This window comes from Eublepharis macularius, chromosome 11 (assembly GCF_028583425.1).
Source record: "Eublepharis macularius isolate TG4126 chromosome 11, MPM_Emac_v1.0, whole genome shotgun sequence".
Lineage (NCBI taxonomy): Eukaryota > Metazoa > Chordata > Lepidosauria > Squamata > Eublepharidae > Eublepharis > Eublepharis macularius.
Genome location: NC_072800.1, coordinates 90,968,068 through 90,994,654, shown reverse-complemented (window position 1 = coordinate 90,994,654; position 26,587 = coordinate 90,968,068). Strand labels below are relative to the sequence as shown.

Sequence of the window (26,587 nt, the reverse complement as noted above, 5' to 3'; positions counted from 1 at the left end):
CTGACCCACAGAGCCCCATGCACCACACACAATCGTCCACATTTAAACTAGGGTTGCCACTTAGGTGCAGTCTGGAGATCTCCCTGAATTACATCTGATCTCCAGACTGGTAGTGGTGGAGTGTTCTCAAGCAGAGGTGGGCATGGACCGGGAAAAACCCACGGGCTGTGGGTCTGTGGTCTGTGGCCTGTGGCGTTTCACGGACCACGAACTTTTCACGGTCTAGCACCAGTTCATGAACCGACCAGTTGGTTGGTCTGAGCCGGCTCCAGTCAGCTGGAGCAAGGAGGGGATTTAAATGCTAAAGCGCTCCTGGCGCCACTTGCTAGTGGTACCGGCAGGCTTTAACCGACCACAGACCAACGGACCGGTGAAAAGTCCATGGGGTCCCTAGAAAATGGGCATCCCATGACCTGTCAGTTCACGAATGCCGCGGAGGCCCAGACCATGTTAAATTTTGGTTGGTTTTCCAGTCCGTGCCCACCTCTACTATGAAGTCATAGCTGATTTATGGTAGGATTTTCATGGCAAGAGGCTAATAGAGGAGAGACTGGACAAGGAAACAATCACTTCTATACACTTGAATGAAGTTGAGAATGTCTTGACTGTGACTCTTTGAAAAAGATACACTTTGAAATGGGCCAATAAGGATCTAGATAACCCAATAGAGGACTCAGGAACCTTCACAGTCACTCCACACGAGAATCTTCGAGTCAAGATTTATGAACTCTCTGTGACTATTGAGACATAGTGCTTATGAACCTTGGACTTTAAGACTTGTGTCCTTTGAAACTTGAAAAAAGTATTTTGAGGATACTCTTTGCTGAACGGTGCTATCTATATATTTGCACTTTATGAATTTCATGTGCAATATGTCTTCCTACTTGGAATTAGCACTTTAGCACTAGCACTGTATATTAATGTATCCTATAGGAATTGGTTTGTTCATATTGAGGCACTTTAAAAATTAACTCTCTTTGAGCACAGAGAGTCAGTTTGAAAATACAGTTGAATATTTGTGAACTATAACAGAAGTGTTTAAACACTGCATTATTGTGAGTAAAATATTTGATAACTGGCACAGGAATTGCATTTATTGTTACTACTTAAGTACTCCTGGGTTGCTTGTTGCATTGTTGTCTTTCACCACGTTTCTCTCTTTTTGTTGGTTAGCTTCCATGATCTGGGCTATCCAGGTCAGGGCAATCTCCAGATTACAGACATCCATTCCCCTAGAGCAGGGGTCCCCAACCCCCGGGCCGCAGACTGGTACTGGTCCGTGGCCTGTTAGCAAGTGGGCCACACAGGAGGTGGGTGAGTGCAGAGCTGGCTCCAAGGAGCAGGCGAAGTAGGCCATCGCTGTCTTGGGAGGGGTAGCCACGTCACGACCACAGCCACACTGACCACAGCACGAGGCAGCAACTGCGCGTGTGCCGCCTGGGAGTGGGAGGAGAGACCCAGAGGCATGATGGGAGAGAGCCGGCCAGGCAAGGTGATATTTCTAATGAAAAGTGCAGGGCCGGCCAGGCGAGGCGCAGGCGAGGCGCGGCCTCCCATCCCTACCCCACCCAGGTCCGTGGAAAAATTGTCTTCCACGAAACCGGTCCCTGGTACCAAAAAGGTTAGGGACCGCTACCCTAGAGAGAATGACTACTTTGAGCCAATCTACAAGTGACGCCTGACACAGGTTGGACACTAGTCAGCTTCCCTCAAGTTTTGATGGGAAATGTAGGCATCCTGGTCTTGCAGCTGTAATGGAGAGCCAAGCTGTAAAACCAGAACGCCTACATTTCCCATCAAAACTTGAGGGAAGCTGACAAGTGTCCAACCTGTGTAAGGCGTCACTTGTAGCTTGGCTGTTTGTGGGGAGGAACTCTGTGGCATTCTACTCTGCTTGATGCCCTCCCTTCTCCAAACCGTGCCCTTCCCAGGCACCACCCCCAAATTTCCAGGCATTTTCCAGCCCAGAGTTGGCAACTCTAATTTAAGCAGCATTATTGTGACAAGACTAACGAGCATTCTATCTGTCAAAAAGTTTGCATTGACTAGTTCCCACTTTGTAAGATGCACGTAGAGGGTTCACACTACGCAGATGTTGATATTGGAGATTATAGAGAAAAATAGCAGGGGTCAAAGGAGTTGCATGATGTAGGAAGTTCAGGGTGAACTATACTGATGCAAAAGAGCGAGATTTCGGGCCAGTAGCACCTTAAAGACCCAACTAGATTTCCAGGCTATGAACTTTCAAGAATCAAAGCTTTCTTCGTTGAAAGCTCGTCCCCTGGAAATCTAGTTGGTCTTTAAGGTGCTACTGGCCCTGAATCTTGCTCTTCTATTACAAACCAAGACAGCTACCCTCTTGAAGCTATAATGATGTGAAAGTGAAATTCAAACCACTGAGGTTTTGCTAGAGTCTTGCTGATAGTTAATACCTATAATCAGTGAAAAATCTAGTTGGTCTGTCAGCCCTGGATCTTGCTCTCAAAACCTAGGACCTCCTCAGGTGTCACCTAGCTTAGAATAGAGTTGCCAGCCTACAGGTGGAGGCTGGAGATCTCCTGGAATTATAACTGATCTCCAGGCGACAAAGATGAGTTCCTCTGGAGAAAACGACTGCTCTGGATGGTGGAATCTATGGCTTTATACTCGATTGAGTCCCCTCCCCAAACCTGACGCTTTCCAGGCTTCACCCCCCAAAAATCTCCAGGAATTTCCCAACCTGGACCTCGCAACCCTATTATGTGTCCATCTCTGTTTTTCTCTTGATTAGATTAGGTCCCGTTTCCCTGAGACACCACGTGCATGCAAAATCCAAATCCAATGAAAGGAGAGTGCAGGCGTTTAAATGAGGCTTGAGTTCAGGACAGTGGCTTGAGAGATGCTTCCCTGTTTCTTAGAAGCAGCTGAACTTGTCATCCCCCCTCCAAACAAATACAGACTCACCCAAAGAAGGTGGACTGATAAGCTGAAAGAGCTCCTTTCAACCCCTAGTAAAGGGGAAAGAGCAGGGGTGGGTGACACATGTGTCTATCACTCAGAAGCACATGGGCTGTGGCAGGGCCTTTGTCCCAACACAGCCCGTCAGAATCCTTTCCTGACCTTTGAGCTCTGCCAAGGAGCTGAGCGTGATTTATGCCAGGAGAAGAGGGCAGGGTCATGTGTGTACGCTAATGAACTCATCATCACCACTTCCTGCCAGCTCCGGCTGGAGTCCGGAGCGCTTTTGCTCAGACCGTCCAGAGCAGAAGTCTAATTCAAAGCTCAATTGCATACGAGCAAAAGAGCGTGAGTGCGCACAGGGTCTCTTCCCACTGCGGTTGGAGGGTAGATACAAGAAAGTACCATATACTATCAAGATAATCCAAATGACGGTATTCCCCATTACAATGTAAAGGTGTGAAAGTTGGACAATGAAGAAAGCCAACAAGAAGAAAATTGATTCATTTGAAATGTGGTGCTGGAGGAGAGTTTTGCGGATACCACGGACGGCCAAAAAAGACAAATAAGTGGGTTCTAGATCAAATCAAGCCTGAATTCTCCCTAGAAGCTAAAATGACAAAACTGAGGCTATCGTACTTTGGTCACATCGCAAGAAGACAAGATTCTCTGGAAAAGTTAATAATGCTGGGAAAAGTGGAAGGCAGTAGGAAAAGAGGAAGACCTAAAATGAGATGGCTTGGCTCAGTAAAAGAAGCCACATCCTCCAGTTTGCAGGACCTGAGCAAGTCTGTTAATAATGACAGGACATTTTGGGGGGTCTTTCATTCATAGGGTTGCCATAGGTCGGAGGCGACTTGACAACACGTAACACACACACACACACACACACACACACTATATAATCAAAAAGAGTCCAGTAGCACCTTTAAGACTAACCAATTTTATTTTATTGTAGCATAAGCTTTCGAGAATCAAGTTCTCTTCATCAGATGCCTAACAGAACATGCAGATGACTATATGATAAAGCTGGAACCACTAAAGACATGATTATAGAGTATCCCATATTCAATGAATTGAGGGCTACCTTAATTACCTAATATGAGAACTCAGGTGACATGGTTATTATTGGATATAAATGATTCCATTACTCTTTCCGTGGCAAAATATATAGGGGTAAAAATTAAATATCAGAGAAATAATATTAAGTACGTTTTTTCTCATTTTAATTTATGCTTAAGGCAATAGCTGCATGAGCATAGATGGATGGATGGATGGATGGATGGATGGATGGATGGATGGATGGATGGATGGATGGATGGATGGATGGATAGACAGGCAGGCAGGCAGGCAGGCGGATAGATATGGGTAGCTGTGTTAGTTTGTCTGTAGCGGTAGAAAAGAGCCACTGCCAGTCAGTCAGTAGCACCTATAAGACTCACGAAAGCTCATACCCTACCACACATTTATCTGCAGTAGAAAAGAGCAAGAGTCCAGTAGCACCTATAAAAATAGATAGAATGCTTACAGGAGAAGCAGTGAAGAAGCCAAGTGGCATTTGTGAATAAAGTAGCACAGAGATCTCAGCCAGTGTGGGATCATGGTTAGAATATTGGACATGGAAGAGCCAGGTTCGAATCGCCGGTCGGCCTTGCAGCTTACTGCATAGCCTTAATCACTCTCGGTCAGATCTACTTATGGGAAAAAGTGCACCATGCAGAGCTCCCTGACTTCTGGGAGCAAAGATGGGATAAAAATGGGAAATCTAGAGGGAGGGGAGAGAATTTGCCTACCGTGACAACAGAAGCAGGAAACAAAATGTGCGAAACGGGTCAAAGAATGAAGCTGTCTGACCATTTTTAAAGCAGAGCACGGGGGGGGGGGGGCTCCCAAGTGATACATGTGTGAAGAATTGGGTTTTGTTTGCGCATCACAGGAATGAGAAACGCGTTGCCGACATTCAGCCACTCTCTTTCCTCCCTTTGAGCTGCTGCAACTGGAATTCATGACTGCCACATTTAAAAACGTGTGGGGCGTGCTTTTCAGCGGAGTACTTTCATATCCTGCTGGCTTCCAAGGGGGGGGGGCAGATTTATCACTAGATCAACCTGGATTGCAACCAGTGGGTATTTGGGGTGATTTCACAGGGAAGACTATTTTCAACCGCCTTTGATGTATCGCTTTGGGGGTTGTAACAGCGCCTGGTCTTTTCCCAGCACATCTTAACCCACTCATGGGAAAATCTCTCCTTTTGGGCCTCCAGATAGACCAGTCCAGCCAGGGGGCATAAACTCTGATTGGACTGAAGATATGGGATGCCCAAGAAGTGTATCTGCAGCAGGGAAATCCTATATCCCTTCCCCCAAGAGGGCCAGTGGCACCTGCTTTTGGCCTCCAGCACCTCCAGTTGAATAATAATAATATTTGATTTACATACCGCCCTTCAGGACAACTTAACAACCTCTCAGAGTGGTTTACAAAGTGTGTTGTTATTATCCTCACAACTATCACCTTGTGAGGGTGGTGGGACTGAGAGAGCTCTGAAAAAGCTGTAACTGACCCAAGGTCACCCAGCTGGCTTCAAGCGGAGGAGTGGGGAATCAAACCTGGTTCTCCGGATTAGAGTCCTGCCGCTCTTAAGTGACTGACCCAAGGTCACCCAGCTGGCTTCAAGCAGAGGAGTGGGGAATCAAACCTGGCTCTCCGGATTAGAGTCCTGCCGCTCTTAACCACTACACCAAACTGGCAGGATTGCCGGCAACAGCCAAGAGGGACCTTCTGCCTGGGTCCTTGGAGAGCCACTGCCCGTCAGAGCAGACCACACTGGACTGCAGGGCCCGATAGCCTGAGTCAACATAAGGCTGCTTCATATATTCTAATACAGCAGGCCAGCACTGGCGCTTCGGATTTCACATGGATACACATGTCCAACTCCAGGCCTGCTCCTACGTATATGTGCACATGGGTTTTCCTCCTGGGAGCCGCTTTCTCACACCCATGTTCCTAGCCGGATTGGGTCCAGTAAGTGGATGGGCCACCCCTCCCCGCCCCATGCCAGCTGAGCCTCATTTCCCTAAAGCACACTCAGTTGGGTCTTTACAGCCTTCTGATTTCACACTGCCTGTTCCTTTTTCCTGCAACTCCTTAGCTTGTAGTTCTGCCCAGGGCTTATAACCCCAAAAGCTTCCTTTCCCACCACCACCACCCTACTTAACACATAGGTGAGAGAGGCCCTCCCTCCTCTCTGCATTATTATGCAGTGAGGTTATTTGGCTGTTGTTTTCCGTTCAATAGGATATTTTCTCTCCCGTTTCCTTTCTTTCTTACCTCTTAAGGGCCCAGAACCAAGCTGAAAAAAATATGTTTTAAGAATAGGGGGATAGTTTCACGCATTTACGGCCTGGGGAGCAGCCCATTGTAAAGCCATCGGGCATTTCAAAACAGTCTGCTCGTAAAAAGAGCATCCCACCTAGACAGCGGCCTTAGCTAATGCTTCTCATGGGCAATCGCTCCCGATCTCTTTACAGCTAAAAAAATAAATGGGGTTATTTCCCCCCATAAAGACATTTTGTCCCTTTCAACAGGGACATTTGGGTTGGATCGGACAATCATTTTCCTAATTCACCAGGTGGGCCAAATACTCTTCCATAGATTGCTTTCAGCTTGGAATCATTTTCCTCCCGTTTTGCAGGATAACCACAGACTTCGGAATGCTAAGTCCACAAGAGATGCTAAGTCTCAAACTTCCTGGCAACCCACACCTTCCAGCTATTATACTGGGGACTGATTATGGTGGCTGGGGGGCGGGGGGGGGGGGAAGGTGCTCTGTGTATGCTCAGAGTTTGTCATATCTAATGTGACCTCACATGGTCCCAGATCAAGCCCCGGCACAGAACACAGGATGTATCGGCTTAACAGATGATGAATGCTTGAAATACCCTCGAAATCTAGTTGGTCTTTAAAGGGGTTACTGGACCCGAAACTTGTTCTGCTGCTGCAGACCAACACAGCAAACCATCTGAAAATGTATTCCAGTTCTCTCTCTTCCTCAAAGAATCTCAGGGCTGCCTATGAGGATTCTTTTGGTCCCCTTTTTTTCTATCCATCATCCTTTGATGTAGATAAGGCTGAGATTAAGAAAGCTATCTGGATGAGCAAAAAATTGATCCCAGCTCGATTTACAAAGTAATACAAGTATCAATATATCTGTCGTATATTAATAATAAAACTATTCTTTTTTAAAAAACAAAGATGTTTAATGTCCTCTTTGAAGTGGATTTATCTTACAAAAACATCCGTTTATACAATATGAATACAGTTTTCAGGCCTTCCTTTTTAAAGCATATCATTTATTTACTGCATTTATACCGCATTTTTCTCTTCAATGTGAAGCCGAAGTGGCTTCCATTTTCCCCTTCTCCACTTTATTTCCAAGTATCTGAAGAAGGGAGTTCAACTCTCAAAACCTTACAACCTGAAAGTCTTGTTGGTCTTTAAGCTGTTACTAGACTCAAGCCTTGTTCTAGTACAAATACCTTATAAAATGGTAAAGAGTTCAGTAGCACCTTTAAGACTAACCAACTTTATTATAGCATAAGCTTTCAAGAACCACAGCTCTTTGTCAGATGCATCGGCAGCTTTTGAGAACCACAGCTCTCTTCGTCAGATGTATCGTCAACTTTCAAGGACCACAGCTCTCTTCGCATCGGACGAAGAGAGCTGTGGTTCTCAAAAGCTGACGATGCATCTGACGAAGAGAGATGTGATTCTCAAAAGCTTATGCTACAATAATGTCGGTTAGCCTTAAAGGTGCTACTGGACTCTTTGCCATTTGCCAGCTACAGACTAACACAGCTAACTCCTCTGGATCTATGACACATTATAAAGGGATTGTTAGAAACCCGAGACTTGATGCCTACTGTGACATATGCAAAAGACGTCAAATCAGATTCAGAGGAATAGCAACAACAGAAGCAATGCTAGTTTTATAATTAACAGCTGTGTTGCTTATGACGACTGGAGTATTATTTCCACTCTAATATCTAAAATATTCTCAACAAAGATATCTATGCAAAAAAAAGGACAACAAAATAAGGAGGGCAGCATAGGAGTTTAGAAAACTATGCAGGGGTGGGGAGGAAATGTTCTCCCTCTCCCCAAATACTGTAACTCATGAGCCCTTGTGAAGTTGGTGGTCAATAGATTGAGGATGGACAAAGGGAAGTATTTCTTCACTAACTTGTGGAATTCAGTCCCATGATGTCTTGATGAGTTGCATTGGCTTCAAAAAGGGGGCCAGACAAATCCATGGAGGAGAGACCCAATGACAGTGTCATGGGAAGGGAAGAGGTTTAGAGAATTGTGCTAAGAGTGGGGTAGCCCCTCCAGGGATCCCTGGTTGATGACGTCACATTTAGGTCATGCAAGAAATGGCGTCACCATGCTAGGGGTGGGACAATTGCTCACCCTCTTTTCGCCTACCATTTTCCTCCTGCCATATAACTGAGTGGCAGCAGGCAGACACAGCAGGGAGTGGGAGGTCTCCAGCCCCCCCCCCCCAGCAGGCAATCGGTAACCACAGATCATATAATCATAGGGTTGGAAGGTACCTCCAGGGTCATCTAGTCCACCCCCTGCACAGTGCAGAAAATTCACAACTACCTCCCCTCCCCACACCCCCAGTGTCCCCTGCTCCATGCACAGAAAACAGCAAAAAAAAACCCTCCAGGAACTGGCCTGGGGGAAATTGCTACCTGACCCCCAAGGTGGCAATTGGCCTTACCCTGGGCATGTAAGAAGGGGCCACGAGAACTAAGCACTGATGTAATCCCTCCTGCCCTCCCTCTCATGATCTGCCCAGGTTCACAGAATCAGCATTGCTGTCAGATGGCCATCTAGCCTTTGCTTAAAAACCTCCAAAGGAGGAGAGCCCACCACCTCCCGAGGAAGCCTGTTCCACTGAGGGACTGCTCTGTCAGGACCTTCCGGGGCAATGGAAAACAACTCCACGCCATCCTCTATATGACAGCCCTTCAAGTACTTGAAGATGATTATCCTCAAGTACTTTGAAGGGCTGTCATATAGATGTAGTAATAATGGATGTCTTGTAGCACAGTGGTTAAGTGGTTCGGCTGCGAATCAGCACTCTACTGGTTCCAATCCCACTACTGCCATGAGCTCAGTAGGCAGCCTTGGGGAAGCCACTCCTCTCAGCCCCAGCTGTATTGTGGGGACAATAACACTTAACTTGTTCACCGCTCTGGGTGAGGCACTAATCTGTCTAGAAGAGCAGTATATAAGCACACTTACTATTATAGTTACTATTATTATTATTTATTTTAGAGTGTTTATGGCTTTATAATTTGTGAGCTGCTTTGAGTTTTCAGTTTCAGGAGAAATGCAACATGTAAAAATTTTAAATAAGAGCAGAACCATACTAGCATTACACACGATCAGCGAAAGGAGCTGATCTCTGACTAGGTCAATGAAACCATTCAAAAGCAGAAAGCAAGACTCTGACTCATACAGAACGCTCTTAAGGGAAGGAACTTTAATTTTACAATAGTCTACGCATTATATATGCACATACAAAATTATAAAAATCTGACATATATTCCCCACAGAAATAAAACATTAGAGCAATATAGTGACAAAACAATTAAAAATTCCCCAGAAGAAAGGAGACAGTTTGGGCCCTCTTCCCTGAATGTACCCAGTTTCCTGGGGGTAAAGTGTAGATGACTGGGGGAAGGCAATGGCAAACTACTCCATAACAAAAGTCTGCCAAGAGAACGCCATGATGCGACGCCCCCCACCCCCCACATGGGTCAGTAATGACTTGGTGCTTGCACAGGGGACTACCTTTACTTTACCTCCCTGCATGTAGACATCAAAGGGCACAACCCAGTACTCTCAAGGGCAGCGCAGCAGTTACGGATTTCTCCAAATGCAAAAAAGGATGGATTTGGAGGGGCTGAATCCCCTGCACAGAGCATTTTACCAAAGTTAAGGAAGACAATTCCTTCCGATTAGGGGCAAATCCCAGAGGAACAGCCCGGTTAAGTCTATTACAGCAGAAACAGAGATGCCCTTGGCCCATTAAAGACAAACTCGCTTATTGCGAGATCTGCTTTCGTGGACGAGATCCTACTTCATCAGAGGCGTAAAACGTCAGCTTGCTTCAGCATGTTATATACCCATTTAACACCTACCCACTGAAGTGATTCTACCAGAAAATGCTGGCCCATGAAATCTTCTGCCCCAATCAATGTATGTGCTTTCCAGGTACCACAGGACTCATAGCTGGCTCATGCGCTTCTATTGGGCTAAGGGAAGTGCTTTCTTCAAGCGCATGGGATTCTTCTGCCACCAGAGGAAATTGCCTTGCGCTGGAGGAAAGCTCCACCCTTAACATATTCTGTTGTTGATGAACTGATAGTTCCATTTATATAATGCAAAGAAGTCGGGTTGAAAAGAATCTTCTTTCTGCACGCCAGATATGGTTACTTGTCCAGCAGCATAAACTTGACAGGCACATTTCTGTATTTCCACAGTCTCCCATATTTGATAGGAAATATGTTATAGCTGGCCCAACACACGCCATAGACGTTGTTAAAAAGAACACCTCCATCTTTCTGTGTTCAGAAACAGCTCAATGGAAAGTCTAGTTTTTTATTAATCTTTTCCAAAGCTGTTAAACACCCGAGCTGGTGCAGACATATATCACTTTTTTTTCCTTTTAGCATTTAATCAGCAGTGCCAAAACTTTTGTGTAACTCAAACACTCACTTCTAGCATTTCGAACACTTCTAGCTTCAACAGAAGCACTCATCTCACCAGATTTCTCGTTCTTGGGAGTTCAGCTATCAGGACACTGACCTCTTTTTTCATTCTTCTAACAAGGAAAATAATTTTAGGGGCAGTTATTTTTTGTCAGGTTATTTGAGCTTCCCCTTCACCCCTGTGCTAATGCAAAGAGCTTGACCTCAAACAGCACAGCCAAGAACCAGACTCCGTTAGAAAGTATAAAAGCATTCTTTAAAAAAAAAAAAGCCATAGCCACAGCCTCAGTTTCCAGCGAATATTTAATCATCAGAGTCCGTATCATGCCTCCTCTTCGCTCTGTATACTGGGGGGGACTTGCTTCTCCTCCTTTTCGGCCCCCCTGAACCCCTGCTTCTGGGAGACAGGGACAGGCTGTCGCTCAAACTCTGCCGTTCCTTCCCGCCTAGCTTGGGAGAATGCGTCCTTGCCGATGGCCTGCCGCAGGGGGTGCCTTCCTTGACACGGCCAGGAGAGGCCGGGCTGTGGCGCCACCTGCTGGGAAGTTTCTGTTCTTCTTGGGAGGGTGATGAATGGCTGTCAGGGCGGTTGGCTCCAGCCTGCTGGGCGGATGATGGATGGCGCACAGGAGGGGAGGCAGGCCGTGATTTTCTGCAAAAAAAAACCCCCAGAGGTGGCCAGGTCAGATCATCAGTGTATTTGGCGGTCCCCAGAGGAGCACAGGAGGAGGCAGGCTTGGCAAGAGGCCCGGTTGCAAGATACTTGCAGGCACTAAAGTACTTGCATGCACTTTAGCAGAAGTTGCACCCATGCTTTCTAAATCCCAAGAGACCCCCACCCCCGCAATCAGCCCTCTCCCCTGAGCAACTTGCAATCAGCCCTCTCCCCTGCTCATGGATGTAGTGGACTGACATATAGAACTCCGGGGCAAAAGAAAGACTGCTTCAAGCATGTTCTTATAAGGGAATAGGACTGCAGTCTATTGCAGAGTTTCTTGTATATATCACCTTGCTTCCTCTGCATTGCCTTCTGCCTTTTGAACCCGTCTTCTGCACTGTGAGTTCATTCACAAATTCAGAACAATGGACCTCCCCGCAGGGCTGAATAAGGACACAGGATTCTTCTCGCATTGCAAATACTGATTTTCTACATTTCCTCTAGTCAAGCTAATTACATTTCACATTGTACCTCCACATCCTACCTTACTTCTTTGCAACACCCCTCCCGCCTTCTCACTGGGATAAAAAAAGACTCAGATCTCCATTCCTACTCCTGTCTGACAAAGGGAGCTGGACTCTCAAAATACCCTCGAAAATCTTTGTTGGTCTTCGAGGTGCAACTGAACGGCAACCTTGATAATTTCTGCATTATAGTATGTCATTTCTTAGTCAGTTTGCAATTCTGCAATCCCAGTCCTATTGCACTGTTTGTTCAATGTCTTATGCTGCCTGCTCAGTTTTTAATATGTATTCTAAAAAGCCTTGAGAAAGAAGGGCTATAAATGAAGTAAGCAAGCACATAAATAAATAACAGTGAATATTCCCAGGATGCAGAATTCCCAATACATTCCGGTCCAACGTTTTCTGGAAAATCACAACTTCCTCCAGCAGGTAACTTCACTGCTGAAATGATCTGTTCAAATGGATAACCTGCTTATTCCCAAGTAGGCAAGGTATGTGATAACGATGCCACGTCAAAAATACCATCTAATAAGACAGGCAAAGCAGCCAATCTGCCGGCCCCTCTCACCATTGGCTAATGCACGGTGATGTGATGGGATATTCATAAACATTCTAACTGATGGCTGAACTAGCTGTGTCACAACAAGCGGAATACAGCTCATAAACCTCCCTGTTATTGCCAGGATGGAGCTGCAAAAACACAGAACTGGTGCGAAGGATTAGTCTCCAGCTTGGTAAGTCACCAGCTGAGTAGGCCCAGGTTAATTGCAAGTGTGTGTGGGAGGGGGGCACTTTACTGACTGAGGAGCCCCTTCGTGCATCTGACATAGCAGGTTTTAACCCACAAAAACTTATTCTGCAATAAATATGAATCTCTTTAAGGTGAGTCTATGGGCTGCTTACAGCGCCCTCTGGTGCGAGACGTTTGAAAATGCAGCTACACACATACAGCCCCTTCAATGTTTTCAGGCCTCCCATTTAGATAATAAAGACATACAAAGCTGCCTGATCCCCTTGGTCTATCAAGATCAGCATTATCTGTTCTGACTGGCAGCTGCTCTCTATGGTCTCGAGGAGAGAGAAAGGCCATTCCCAGCTCCTGGTAGCCAAGATCCCTTTAAACTAGAGACGCTGACGATCAAACCAGGGACCTTCTGCATGCCAAGTATGAGCCACAGCCCCACGTTAATTAACTTCACTGGGGGGGTTACAGCTCAACAGATCCACAAACAACTGCGCAAGTACCTTTCTCTATTGTCTGGGGAAGAGGAAGCAGAAGACGAAGCAGTTCTCTTTTTATGGCGTTTTTCCTTTTTCTTCTCTTTCTTATGTTTCTTCTTCTTTTTCTTCTCCTTCTTTTTGGCTCTCTTGGTGGCCTCTGGCCTGCGTGATTCAAAAAGAAACAAGTTGTCCTTAATGTGCAATCTCCCAAGAACTCATTTCCCTGCGGAGGCCTGGCCAGGTCAGAGCTTGATCGGCTTCCTGAAGTGAAGAGCCAAGCCAAATATGAAGTCAGGTATATGGTACAGTCCTGATAAGGCTATACCAAATTTAGAATGGGGGGAGAGAGTCCTGCTTGTAACTGTTTCCATGTTGCTTTATGGAACACCCTTCTTTGATCTGTTTGTCTGGCACCAAGCTTAATGTCTTTTCAGTGCCATGCTAAATGCCAAGGCATTTTTTAAAATTATTGTTAAAGCAAAAACAGGGGGGTACAGAAAAGAAAGGGGGGGAGAGGGACAAGCAGACGTGAAACTGTGTGCTACAAGGATCATTGAAATACAAAGTACTAGAGTCATGACCTTTATGGATATTAAAATAGCTACTGAATATTTTTCCAGAATAAGCAACACATGCAAAGTTTAAACCTATTTCTACTTGTTATTCTAGTAATAATAAAGAGAAAAAAATCGTTAACACTAACACTGCTTATTACTTGATATAACTGATTATCACAATCTTTGATCCAGAGAAGTTAGCCGTGTTAGTATGTAGTAGCAAAATAGTAAAAAGTCCACTAGCACCTTTAAGACTAACCTACTTTACTGTAGCATACGCTTTCGAGAATCACAGCTCTCTTCGTCAGATGCATCTGACGAAGAGAGCTGTGGTTCTCAAAAGCTGCCGATGCATCTGACGAAGAGAGCTGTAGTTCTCGAAAGCTTATGCTACAGTAAAGTCAGTTAGTCTTAAAGGTGCTACTGGACTTTTTACTATTTTATCACAATCTTTGAGAGCCTTAAAATAAGAATTCTAACCTATTTCTGCTCCATATTTTCATTACCTTTTACTTATGTAAACAATGTTACAGTTATGCCAAGGCCTTTTTAGACTGCTGAGAGTTGGGAAAGGTCCTCTTTTTTCCTTGCAAGCTTTGTCTGTGTTTAACAGCCATTTTAATAAGATGCGCTCCTCTTTTCCTTAGAGCAGGGGTTCCCAACACGGTGCCCGTGTGCGCCATGGCACCCAACACCTTGCCTTATACCTGCAAAGTGTTTTTAGAAAGTGGGTGGTGGCAGCTGGGGCTTTTGCCCAGCAAGGCTTCTGACAGGCCCTTGGAGGTCTGATGGGCTGTGCATGTTTTTTAAAAAAATCGTCTCGGCAGCAACTGCAACCACAGCACAAGGATCTTCACTGTGTGACTGAAGGTAAGCTGCTGCAGCCATTCTGTGACAAAGCTGTTCTTCAGTCCACAGATGCTTGTGCACCAATGGAAAAAAAAATCCATGCATGTAGGAAACTAGCAAGTCAGGAAGAAAGGTCCTAGTCTAGTCTTCTCCCTGGCATGTTGGCTTTCTGTTTGCAAGGTGTATTTTACAGAGGGGAGCATTAGAATCACAGAATTCTCACGCTTGCTGTCTAAAACGGTATCATCCTGGAACAGTCTTACAGCATGCAGCCTCACACCCCAGACCCTCGAGAAAACAATCAGAAAATTGCCACGGAGTTGGCTCTTACTGTATTGCTTCTGCTTCTTCTACCTTCTCTGGTTTTCTTTTAGGAGCAGAAACCTCTGGACTGTTGGCTGTTCGGTGATGCTAGCATTCCAAATAGAGGAAACAAAAGTAAGATCGAAGAAATTCTGCCAGACCAAAACAGGTGGGAGAAACATATACAGCGGCAAACCTCCCAACCTGTAGACTTCTCTGTCCGCTACGGCCTGTTGTCAACAATCAAGTGGAAGAGCATTTCCCAAACTTCCCAGCTTCATGCTGTCAGGTGTTTTCAATTCTCTCCTATGGGTCGATCAGCCTGCATGCCAGAAAACCAGCATACATTTCTCCCTGACATGCCGATTTTCTCTGTGCAGGGAAGAGGTTACTCTCCCCTTCACATGCACAACTGAAACACACAACCTCAGTCTACCACCAGAAAAAAGTTTCTCCATTTGATTCTGCTGGCGATGCATAAACTAAGCCCGGCTAAGGAGAGAGAACTCTTGAGTTTCATCGGCCTCTTGAGGCAGATGGTGCGGTTCCACAGCTCAAAAGTAGCAGGAGAAAGATTGACCCTGGATGGGAGACCCTCTGAGAACATGCAACTCATTCTGAGCTCCTGGAGGAAGATCAGAGTCCACCAACTGAAGGCGACGCTGCTCTCCAAGGCACTTTCTTCATCTTGCTTTTTGTGCACAATGCAGAGCGCGCTTTGCAATGGAGGTAAAATGCATACAATTTCACAAGCCAAGCAAGAGGCAGAAAGGAAACAAGGAATTCCAGCGCCTTTAAAGAACCTGAACTGGGAGTGGGAAGGAGAAAAGAAGATTTACTGTAAAGACTGAAAGCCCCAGCTTAGCAGCTTCCTTGTCTTCTTTGGAAAACATCATCCGGCTCCCAGCGCTTCTGAAAACAAAGGAGACTGGGATAAGATGGCTAGTGTCAAGAAGGAGTTCAAGTATCAGCACCCAAGTGCTGGGAGATCTGGCTTCATCAAAGCTCACCAGGTGACCCTGGGCCAGTTACACTCTCTTTCTCTCTTGGGTGCACCCCCTCTCTCTACCAAACCTACGTCACAGGGCTTTTGTGATAATAAAAAGAGGAATGGACAACCATGTCCACACCTCCTAAGCTCCTTGGAGGACAGGAGAGGGGAAAATGCACTAAAGAGACTGCTGTGTTTTGGAAGAGAGGGTGTGCCACTCTTAAGTGTCTACATCTGGAATGGGTTCTTTTCAGTACAGAGGACCCAACACAAATCCACTGACTGCTCTGACACACCTCATCAAGCTCTTGCTAAGCAGGACTTTGCTCTACAGATCTCCCAGCCACATCGAGACAGCACAAGTTAAGTTATTCCTCTAAGACACAACAGAAGTCTGCAGTCAAGAGGGCTATGAATGGATGAAGAGTTGGGCAGTGAACCAGCTATGCTCCACCTCCTGGCACCATTGAGCCAAACACAAGAATGAGTCGGGTGGAGTTTAGCACCTCCTGTCGCAACTTCTCACCCATCCACAGGAAACCGCCTCCCACTGGAGAGGAGCGTGGCAAACAATGTGAAGAACAGCTGCACCTACCTTGAGCTCCCCAGGCCCAACACTCGATCCACGCCTTTCTCATCCCGCTCGGCTTCGTCACGTTTGCAGACCTCCGCGAGATCCTTGAAAAGGAATTCCAGGCAGAAACTTTGAGAATCAGCACACATCCGGGGCGGGAGACCATGAAGATACTACAGCTCTGAGCTACAGGGACTTCCTCTCCCATAGCACTGTTCAGGGCCAGACTGCTCCTCCACCCAGTTTCTGCAGTGAAACTGGGCCATCTGCCTTCAGTTCCTTCTCTGGGCAACAGTTGCAATATGAGAACTGAGAAGCCAATGGAACCAAGACCACAGTCTTCCCAGCTTGAGAATTTCATGGAGTACTTAGGCTTTATTGGTACTCAAGAGACCATGGAAGACCAGATGCTAGCTTGGACCCTGTGCATCCATTCTGCTAGTCGAAACAGTTTACACTGGGGCAAGGAGTCTCCCGCCTGAAAAAAGCAATTCTGCTAGTGGAACCAGTTCACAGGATCCAACCAGCTGTGAGTCGGCCAGGGTCATGAGAAAGCCAACTGGGTTGCAAGCCTTCAGTGCATATGTTAAATTAGCCCAGGGGAGGCCTCCTCTAGAAATAGCGGCGAAGTCACATGGACAACTCAGCTTTCTTCCCCACCTCTTGGAGACTGCCTTCAAGTCATACTTGACTTATAGCGACCCCTGGTGGGGCTTTCATGGCAAGAGACTAACAGAGATGGTTTGCCATTGCCTGCCTCTGCAACCCTGGTCTTCACGGGAGGTCTCCCATCCAATTACTAACCTGGGCTGACCCTGCTTAGCTTCTGAGATCTGACGAGATCAGGCTCACCTGGGCTATCCAGGTCAGGGTGTAGATAACAGCGGTGGTGGTGGAGAGTGCTGTCAAGTCATAGCGGACTTATGGTGACCCCTGGTGGGGTTTTCATGGCAAGAGACTAACAGAGATGGTTTGCCATTGCCTGCCTCTGCAACCCTGGTCTTCACGGGAGGTCTCCCATCCAATTACTAACCCGGGCCGACCCTGCTTAGCTTCTGAGATCTGACGAGATCAGGCTCACCTGGGCTATCCAGGTCAGGGTGTAGATAACAGTGGTGGTGGTGGAGAGTGCTGTCAAGTCATAGCGAACTTATGGTGACCCCTGGTGAGGTTTTTATGGCAAGAGACTGAAAGAGGTGGCTTGCCATTGCCTGCCTCTGCAGCCCTGGTCTTCGTTGGAGGTCTCCCATCCAATTACTAACCCGGGCCGACCCTGCTTAGCTTCTGAGATCTGACGAGATCAGGCTCACCTGGTCGTCAGGGCCCCCCACCCCTACCTCTTACTGGCCACATTTCTGACCTACCCGGGGCTGCTGTTCTGCAAACGGAAAAGAAGAGTGTTGCACTGCAGGAGTTCAGCTCCATCGGAAGGTAGACCGGGGGAAATTGTTAAGGTGTATTATTACAACAGTTGCTGTACATAGGAAGGCAACGGCAAACCACCTCTGCTTATCTCTTACTCTGAAAACCTCATGAGGGGTCACTGTAAATTGGTTGCGACTTGATGGCACTTAATTTTATTATGCTCTATCCTTTAAATTGTGTCAAATTTTCCTAAGGGTTCAGAACTCTGAATGAGCACTTTCACAGACACTGGGAGATTCCAGCATACTGGTACAGCGTGGTATAGCAAGCCAGACGGATGCAATAGTTAGTCACTCTCTCTCAATCTAAATTAACTTTCAGGAGTGCGTGAATGATGAGGCGGAATGCAACTGCCCAATCTGAGACTTTATCATGATGCAATCTGCCTAGTTTGGTTGAAAGAATGGATGACATTAAAGAACAAGAAACTATTAGCCCTAGAGGGATATAAAAAAATATTTGGATGGCACGCATATTTATGGCATGACAAAGTAAAGGTCAACTCGATGTTCCTGCATCACTTTGTTCGGAGAAGTCTATACATAATCTGGAAGAAGTACAGAATTTATCTACAAGAAGGAACCCCTTTGTGGGTGGTTCCATATGAGGTGATAGACCCGAGAGCTGTTGATAATGAACAACAATGTTTAACGTATAAAGAAATAACTAAAACTGAAGCATCCAAACTTAGAATAAAGACACAAGAGGAACTATCACCTAACTACGATTGGTTCCAGTATAGACAGATCAGAGACTTATATAATTCGGACTCTGTAAAGGGAGGTATACGAATAGAGAATTCGGAACTAGAGCAGACCCTTCTTAAAGAAGATAAGAAAAGAATATCCAAGGTATACCAAGTACTGTTGAAGTGGTATACCGAGGATGAGATAGTTAAAACACAAATGGTGAAATGGGCTATAAACTTTAATAAAGAAATAACAATGGAGGCATGGGAATACTTGTGGAAAACTACAATGAAGACAACGACATGTATTAATATCAAAGAGAACATTTACAAAATGATCTATCGTTGGTACATGACACCAAAGAAGATTGCGCTAGGGAATTTGAATACTTCTAATAAATGCTGGAAATGTAAGAAGCATGAGGGCTCCCTCTATCATATGTGGTGGTCGTGTGAGGTAGCCAGGCAGTACTGGGGGGAAATAATAAGAGAAATGAGTGAAATTTTACAATTTCAAATTAATAAGAACCCAGAACTCCTGCTACTGAACTTGGGAATGGAGGGAATTCCAGCCCAACACAGGACGTTGATATTTTATATGACAGCAGCAGCTAGACTTTTGTATGCGCAAAAATGGAAAGTACAAGAAGTGCCAACTATTGAAGATTGGACTTACAAATTGCTGTATATGGCTGAAATGGACAAGATGACAAGAAAACTGAGAGATCTGGACTCAGGGCAGTTCAACACAGACTGGGAGAAGCTGAAACAATACCTGGAGAAGAAATGGGAGGTGGGAGGAAAACTGTGGCAGTTTGAGAACTACTGAAGTATTGAAGTAGAGGGGGGAGACTTTACCGGGGGGAGAAGAGATAAATGTGAATTAATAAGCAGTCAGATTAATAGATTGACATATATATAGATATATATAGGTTAACAAACAGAACATAGAGAAAATAATTAATTATAAGGACTAAATATAAGGAGCGATTAACTAACAATATTTTCTTTTTTTCTGATAAGTTTTGTACCAAACTGAATGTCTGAAGATATAGATGGGTCAAATTGATTGACTACGTGAGGAGAGATATATAGAACTATTATAAAAAGATAGAATGAGTAATATATATAGAGAATAAGTCAAATTGTTTGATATAAACGAATGTATGATCTATATGGTTTATGATATATAGAAATATCTGAAATTGAAAAATTGGGATAAATTGTTTATCTAAGATGGAAACAAAGACTTACAGTTTGGGCATATAATGTTAAAAATAGTTAAGGATGTACTGCTTAGAATAATGGAGAATATATATTTGTTTTAGATAGAGGAAGCTAATAAAAGTAAGGGAAAGGGGACAAAGGGTTGGAAAGCTGTTGGAAGTCAACAAAAAGGGGGGGGGAAAGGGAGGGGGTTAGAGATGAAAAAATTGGGGAAAATTGAATGTAAATGTGGAAATAATGGATTCTAACCCAATAAAAATTTTTCAAAAAAAAAAAAAAAGGAGTGCGTGAATGATGAAAATGGAGGTGGGGAGATCTCAGGATCACAATCTAAGGGGACATTCTCTTGACAAAAGAGGAGGGAGATAGAATCTATCCTGATTCCACATCTCCACCTTTTAGCCACAACGGTCTTGCAACTCCCAGCATCAGCGGGGGGTTTTTGGGGGGGGGGTGTCACATGATACCAGCAGAGACCCATCCACTTCTGCCAGCAGAAAATTGCTAGTATCCGATCTTACGCGTACTATTTGGAGCTGCATGGAGAAGGGGTGGAATACAATCTAAGGAACAGCCGTTTTGGCTCTCCGTATCCTTCCAGGGCCAATTCACCTTCAATCCCCTTCAAGGGCCAGACCCCACATATCCTGGGCACCACTCCTCCCCATATCAGCCCCACGCCAGATAAACCCAAGCGGTACGAGAAGGCGAGCCACTGCGAGTAAAGTAAAGCAAGTAAAAAACGCAGCATTTTCACCTCTTTGCTCAGCCCGGTCGGCTGCTTCTTTATATTCTTGTAGCCCCTGGAAAGACAGAACAGCAATAAGAGAATCACCAAAAAGAGAGGCAAGCTACAAAGTCCAGCTCCACTGCATTTTCAGTTACTTGCAAGGGGGCTGCATGGAACTTTGGAGATCTGTTGCAGTTGTGCAGGGCCTGTAAGATGGCGAATAGACTGTTGACTGATCTCTGTAATTTTATGATGTTTTAAGCCCTGTGATTTATTGTTGCTAGCTGCCCTGAGCCCGTTTGTGGGGAGGGTGGGAAATAAATATAAATAAATAACTAATTTTCCACAGCATCGTGCCTTCCACTACCACACACACACAGCCTGGTCAGACCATTTCATCTGCCACTCTGGTACACTTGACAGCACCCAGAATCTAAAATGGGGCCCCTCTCCAGCAAGGGAACTGAGTCAGAAATGGGAGAGTGGCTGGAAGTTTTAGCCACACTTCAGAGGTGCCCAGAACCCCTTGTGCAGGGCAGCTGGCTCCATATCTTCATGTGTGAACACATAAAGCAGTTCGGGCCGTATTAACCCATGGCCAGGGCTGGGAGAAGTGGCTTACGCAAGGCCACCTACTGAGCTCATGGCAGTAGTGGAAGTCGAACCAGCAGACTGCTGATTCACACTCTGTGCTCCTCCTTGTGGGTTTTACGGGGGCACCTGCCTGGCCACTGTGGAGAACAGGATGCCAGACAAGACCAAGCAGGGCTCTACTTAAGTCTGGGCATAGCTAGTCCTGCTTACAAAGCTGCCATCATGGCCTCCTCTTCAGCCTGCCGGACAGCGGCCAGTTCTTCCGCCCGGGAGAGGGCCGCACTTCCTTTCTTCTCCTTGGCGTACCACGTGAGGTCCTTCCCCTTTTGCCAGCGGCCCACCGGAGCCATCAGGGAGTTTCCTGCAGATGGGGGGAAAACGGCACACAGCGTCAGAGCAGGAGAGAATGGACACCCCAGGACATCAACAGGCAAGGTTATGGGCTCAGCAGTGGAGCCCAGACTTGGCAAGCAGAAAGTCCCAGGTTCGTTCTCAAGCGTCTCCAGTTAAAAAGACCTTGAAAAGAGGGTCTGGGTGGTCGTCCTCAGTCTGAGACTCCGGTCAGCAGTCAAAGGAAATAATTCCAGGCTCCATCAGCGGCTGACTCAGTACCAAGCAGCTTTGTACGTCTGCATGTTCAAGATAAACTGAAGCAGACTCTCAGGGAGCATAAGAAAGGAAAGGGCTGGATTAGCTGGGGAAAGGCTGCAGCTCAGTGGAAGAGCCTCTGCTTTGCAGGCAGAAGGTCGCAGGTTCAATCCACGGCGTCTCCAGTTAAAAGGACCGAATGTGAGTCCCAGGAGACTGAGTAGACAATACTCACTCGGATGGACCAAGGGTCTGATTCCGAATAAAGCAGCTTAATGTGTGATCCTGTGAGACCATTATCTTGTGAGGCTCCTTAATTGTGACACTTGTGGTTTCCTCCAAAGCAGTATGGGAACTGTAGTTTGAAGGAAGTGCTGAGAGCTCTTTCTTTGAGATATCTATTCATGGTTCCCAGTTCCTTTGGAATGTGGAATTTGCTCATGAACTTGTTCAAGTCCGTTCTTTGGCCAGAATGGCCCACTATATGAAAACCTAATTAGAAGTCATAGATAGCCGAGCTTACAGTAGGAGGTTGTGTCTTAATAGAGAGCTTCCCTAACGGTTTTTTTACGACTAATAATATTTTTATTTACAGCCCACCTTGGGCCTAAATGGTGTTCAGAAGACAGGATGAGATCAGGTCAAGGTACAGTCAAGCTGAGCTCATGGCTTGAGGCTGCTCGGGAAGGAACCCATCAGTTGTGTGTGCCAAAGGTCTGCGTGGGAGGGGAGGGGCTGTGGCTCACTGGCAGAGTATCCGCTTTGCATGCAGATGTTATCTAGTTCTATCCCTGGCATCTCCAATGAAAAAGACTGGATAGTAGATGATGCGAAAGACCCGAGAACCTTAAGAGCTGCTGCAGGACTGAGTAGACAATAATAATAATAACAACAACATTCGGTTTATATACCGCCCTTCCAGACAACTTAATGCCATACTCAGAGTGGTTTACAAAGTGTGTTATTATTAACCCCACGACAATCACCCTGTGAGGTGGATGGGGTTGAGAGAGCTCTGAGAGAGCCGTGACTGACCCAGGGTCACCCAGCTGGCTTCAAGTGGAGGAGCGGGGAATCAAACCTGGCTCTCCAGATTAGAGTCCTGCTGCTCTTAACCATCAGCACGGAATGGTAATTGCAGGTACAGACACGTTATTACAAAAGCAATAATAAATTATATCTGCACAATAGTAATCAATCACTCATCAGTATTTGAAACATAGGCATGTTTTTACAAAATAAGTAACAAAAAGCACAACCACAAGCCAGAATGGAGAGGACCCCCTTCCCCAAAGTCAATAAAGTTCAAAATGAGGTTTCCCAATTCAAAAAACAATTGCACTTCATTTGGTGACAACGTTCCCAATTTCAGGTCCTTCTGGGAGAGCCACTGCCTCTGCAGACAAGCCAGCTATACCTTTCTTCGTTTCGAGCTTCTCCCATCCACATCCTGTCTATAACTGATAATCCCCAGAATATCCTTGCCTGATCAGACCATGGATCTGTCTCGGCCAGCATCCTCTTTCACACAGTGACCCTGGAAGGCATACAAGCTGGAATCAGAGGCCAAAAGCTACCCCCATTGCTCTCCCAGTTGACCTGACCCAGTTGACTCCGAACACAGAGGTTCCATTTAGTCGGTGGGGCTAATAGGCCACGGATGGACGTCTCCTCATGAACGTGGCTTATCTTCTTTTAAAGCCAACTAAACTCAGACATCACGAGGTTCTCCAGCGGGGAATTTCACAAGTTAACAAAGGACGCCCCTTGTGAGTGCCTGGAGTGCTTCACGTATATGTTATCTCAGCATCCCTCCAAACAACCCCGTAAGGGACGCCAGCGTGATCGCCTCCATATTGCAAACTGAGGGAGCGGTGGGGCTGTAAAAGAGATACCGACTAGCTAAAGGACACTTTGTAAGTTCACAGCCGAAACGTGTCATCTGGGATAGGCTTTAGACTTGAAGCAATTTGCACCGAGAACACGCGCGCCCCCCCCCCCAGTGTGTTGCCCAAAGTCACCATAAAGCAAGTGAGACAAACACTGGCATTTTCATACCCAGGTAGTTTTCCCTTTGCTTATCCGTCTTCACGTCCTCCCAGTTGAACTGGTCTTGCCCACCCCTCACACCTCCTCGGGAGGAGCCAAACATGGTGAAGAAAGTTGTCTGAATGTCAAGGCTCAGATCAGAGGAAGCTCAAATTCCAGCTCTCGGTCATCTGGATCTGGAAGATTTAAGGAGAGAGAACAGCTGTTCAGAATCCATCACAAAGCTAAAATTCTATCAGACAATTTACATGTATTAGGCAGAGAATGAAGATTTAATAATGGAACCCACAGAAATGGAGATGTCAAGCCTAGGACAATTAGTATAATATCACTCTGGCTAAAAAATCATTTATTCGGGCCAAACATTTCTCTTAACAGCTCAAGGCAGTGGAAAGTGCCATCAAGTCATAGCTGACGTACGGTGATCTCTAGTGGGTTTTTATATATATACTTTATTGTTTTTTCCAGATAGTTAGAAAGTGAGAAGGGATGAAGAAGGAGATAAAAGAGTAGAAAAAGAAACAAAGAAAATTTTTACAAATTTTAGGCTTGCTTATATCAACATTCTAATTCTCCACAACTTATACTTTATCCTAATACAACTTTGACTGGGAATTCTAATCTTTCATACAGTGTTGCCTTAGTCTCTATATTTACTTTTTATCCACTTGTAGAAGGGATTCCAAACAACTGAAAACTCTTCTTCCACTAGTCCTTGTGGGGGTTTCAAGGCAAGAGACTAACAGAGGGGGGTTTGCATAATCCGCTTCTGTAACGCTGGTCTTCCTTGGAGGTCTCCCATCCAATTACTAACCAAGGCTGACCCTGTTTAACTTCCAAGATCTGACCAGATCGGGCTTGCCTGGGCTATCCAGGTCAGGGCAAGGCAGCTTATAAAAATCCCCAAAATGTAATATATTAAAAACTGCAAAACCAAAATTCACTTATTCTGGGCAAAGCAGACAAAATCAGCTAAAACCTGGTCTGATGGGCACAGTGTTTGTTTTGAAAAAATCTGATCCATTAATCCAAGTGCCTCAAATCATTTGCAAAGTGCTTTTCCACAGATCCAGAGGAGTTAGCCATTTTAGTCTGCAGTAGCAAAATAACAAAAAGTTCAGTAGCACCTTTAAGACTAACCAACCTAGCATAAGCTTTCGAGAGCCACAGCTCTCTTCATCAGATGCATCAGCAGCTTTCAAGAACCACAGCTCTCTTTGTCAGATGCATCGTCAGCTTTCGAGAACCACAGCTCTCTTCGTCAGATGCATCTGATTGTGGGAAGAGAGCTGAGGCTCTTGAAAGCTTATGCTACAATAAAGTTGGTTAGTCTTAAAGGTGCTACTGGACTCTTTCCTGGTTTGCTTTTCCATAGAGAACAGCAAAGACCTAATAGGAAAACATCTCTGAGCATGAGCAGTGTGAATTTCTTTTGCAAATGGAACTCATTGTTTTGAAAAGGAACAGAATACCATAGAACCTTGAGGACAGGTGCCTTTCATCTCCAGTAGTTAGTAACCATGTCAAAAAACCAGTCGTGCAAATGGCTAAATGAATTTCCTATATGCACAACAGACAAATCTTAGAATTTCTGGAAAAATGGAAAGTCCTTTTTGACTATGTAGCTGGTAATTAAGGAAAACTAAGAATAGTTTTTATGGAAGCAGGCTATTCAGAAAATGAATATTTTAAAATGTTGAATATAAAATACTGAGTATAATGCTGAATATAAAATGCTGAGTATAAAGTAAGTAAGGCAACGGAGAGGAGCAATATTTTCTAGCTTAAACGTGCTAGGTTTCCTTGCATACTATCTGCTGTTTTAAATATGTGCTCCTATGAGCTACCTGTGCTTCAGGGTCTAATGTCAGTCCTAGAATTGATTATGTTTCTGTCTGAGCATTTCTTCAACTCTGTATTGGATTCTTGCCAATGCCAGGTCTTTGTAAACTTGTGTTTATTTACCCAATGGCATTGCTTATGGAAATGTCCTTGATATTGACTGTACTAATCTCACTAGCCACAATGAGAAAGGCAGACTATCAATGGCATAAAAAATAAACTGTATATTCTGTTAATGTTAATGCTTTTTTTCTTGTATGTATTTTATGTTGTCTTTTCCTTTCTAATAAACTTTAACGTGCAATGCAATAAGGTACATATGTGCAAAGATTTAAAACCGGCAGGAATCCAATACAGAACGCAAGACATGCTGAAAAAGAGCATAAGCAATGCTACGCCTAACGTGTTCAACAACACAGAAACGACCAGCAGGATCATACTTACAGCAGAAGGCAGTCCATAATAATAAAACTCTATATATCCCTCTCCCGTCACTAATGCATCTCTTTGAGATCCAGCCGCCCTCGACCTCCAGCCAAAAGCATCTGCTTGCCCGAGCCTGGCCCAGGAAAGGCAAGCCGATTCTCCAAGTCGCAGACAAGACCCACTTCTCTTGCAGACTCACGTGCTCCAAACACCAAGTCCAACTTCCGGCGGCGGCAGCTTCCGCAAGCCTGGGGAGAGACCATTGCAGCGCATGTCTGGGGGCGGGGGCAGACTATACCAAATTGCTGGTAGGGGTGGCCAGGCTGTTCTTGCTGTAAGCTGCAATGCGGAGACCATTGCTTCTGTTGTCAAAGATCCAGAGGAGTTAGCCGTGTTAGTCTGTAATAGCAAAATCAAAAAGAGTCCAGTAGCACCTTTAAGACTAACCAATTGTATTGTAGCATAAGCTTTCGAGAATCACGTTCTCTTCGTCAGATGCATGGTACAGAGACTGGTCAAATATAGAAGAGGAGGGGAGGAGAGAGAAGAGAGAAGATGCAGTTGTGGGGGGGAGAGAGGGAGGGTGCAATTATACTACATAGGAATTGGATGGTCTAGCTATT

The 26,587-nt window shown here is 45.4% G+C and overlaps 1 protein-coding gene across 2 annotated transcripts; it reads right to left on the bottom strand.

Annotated features, from left to right (window-relative positions):
• Positions 1 to 10,979: 10,979 nt before the first annotated feature.
• Positions 10,980 to 26,162, bottom strand: C11H1orf35 (chromosome 11 C1orf35 homolog). 2 transcript variants are annotated; one of them, XM_054992148.1, is made up of 9 exons: positions 25,983 to 26,162; positions 23,706 to 23,872; positions 21,270 to 21,420; positions 20,493 to 20,538; positions 16,417 to 16,499; positions 15,670 to 15,742; positions 14,859 to 14,938; positions 13,146 to 13,283; positions 10,980 to 11,370 (listed from the first exon to the last, which is right to left on the bottom strand). In XM_054992148.1, exons 2-9 carry the CDS (start codon positions 23,797 to 23,799, stop codon positions 11,022 to 11,024), a joined length of 1,014 nt encoding a protein of 337 aa, XP_054848123.1. In that variant the 5' UTR covers positions 23,800 to 23,872; positions 25,983 to 26,162; the 3' UTR covers positions 10,980 to 11,021. The 2 variants fall into 2 exon arrangements, with proteins under 2 accessions (XP_054848123.1, XP_054848124.1); XM_054992149.1 differs by having other exon boundaries at positions 15,670 to 15,739.
• Between the last annotated feature and the right edge of the window lie 425 nt (positions 26,163 to 26,587).

What these genes read in the sequence shown, in the direction of transcription:
- C11H1orf35 (XM_054992148.1), bottom strand. Translation starts at nt 23,799, where the DNA reads ATGTTTGGCTCCTCCCGAGGAGGTGTGAGGGGTGGGCAAGACCAGTTC. An exon ending in GCAAAGGGAAAACTACCTGG is followed by an intron (nt 21,421 to 23,705) that starts GTATGAAAATGC and finishes CCCCATCTGCAG; the next exon opens with GAAACTCCCTGATGGCTCCG. An exon ending in TGGGGCTTTCAGTCTTTACA is followed by an intron (nt 14,939 to 15,669) that starts GTAAATCTTCTT and finishes TTGGAATGCTAG; the next exon opens with CATCACCGAACAGCCAACAG.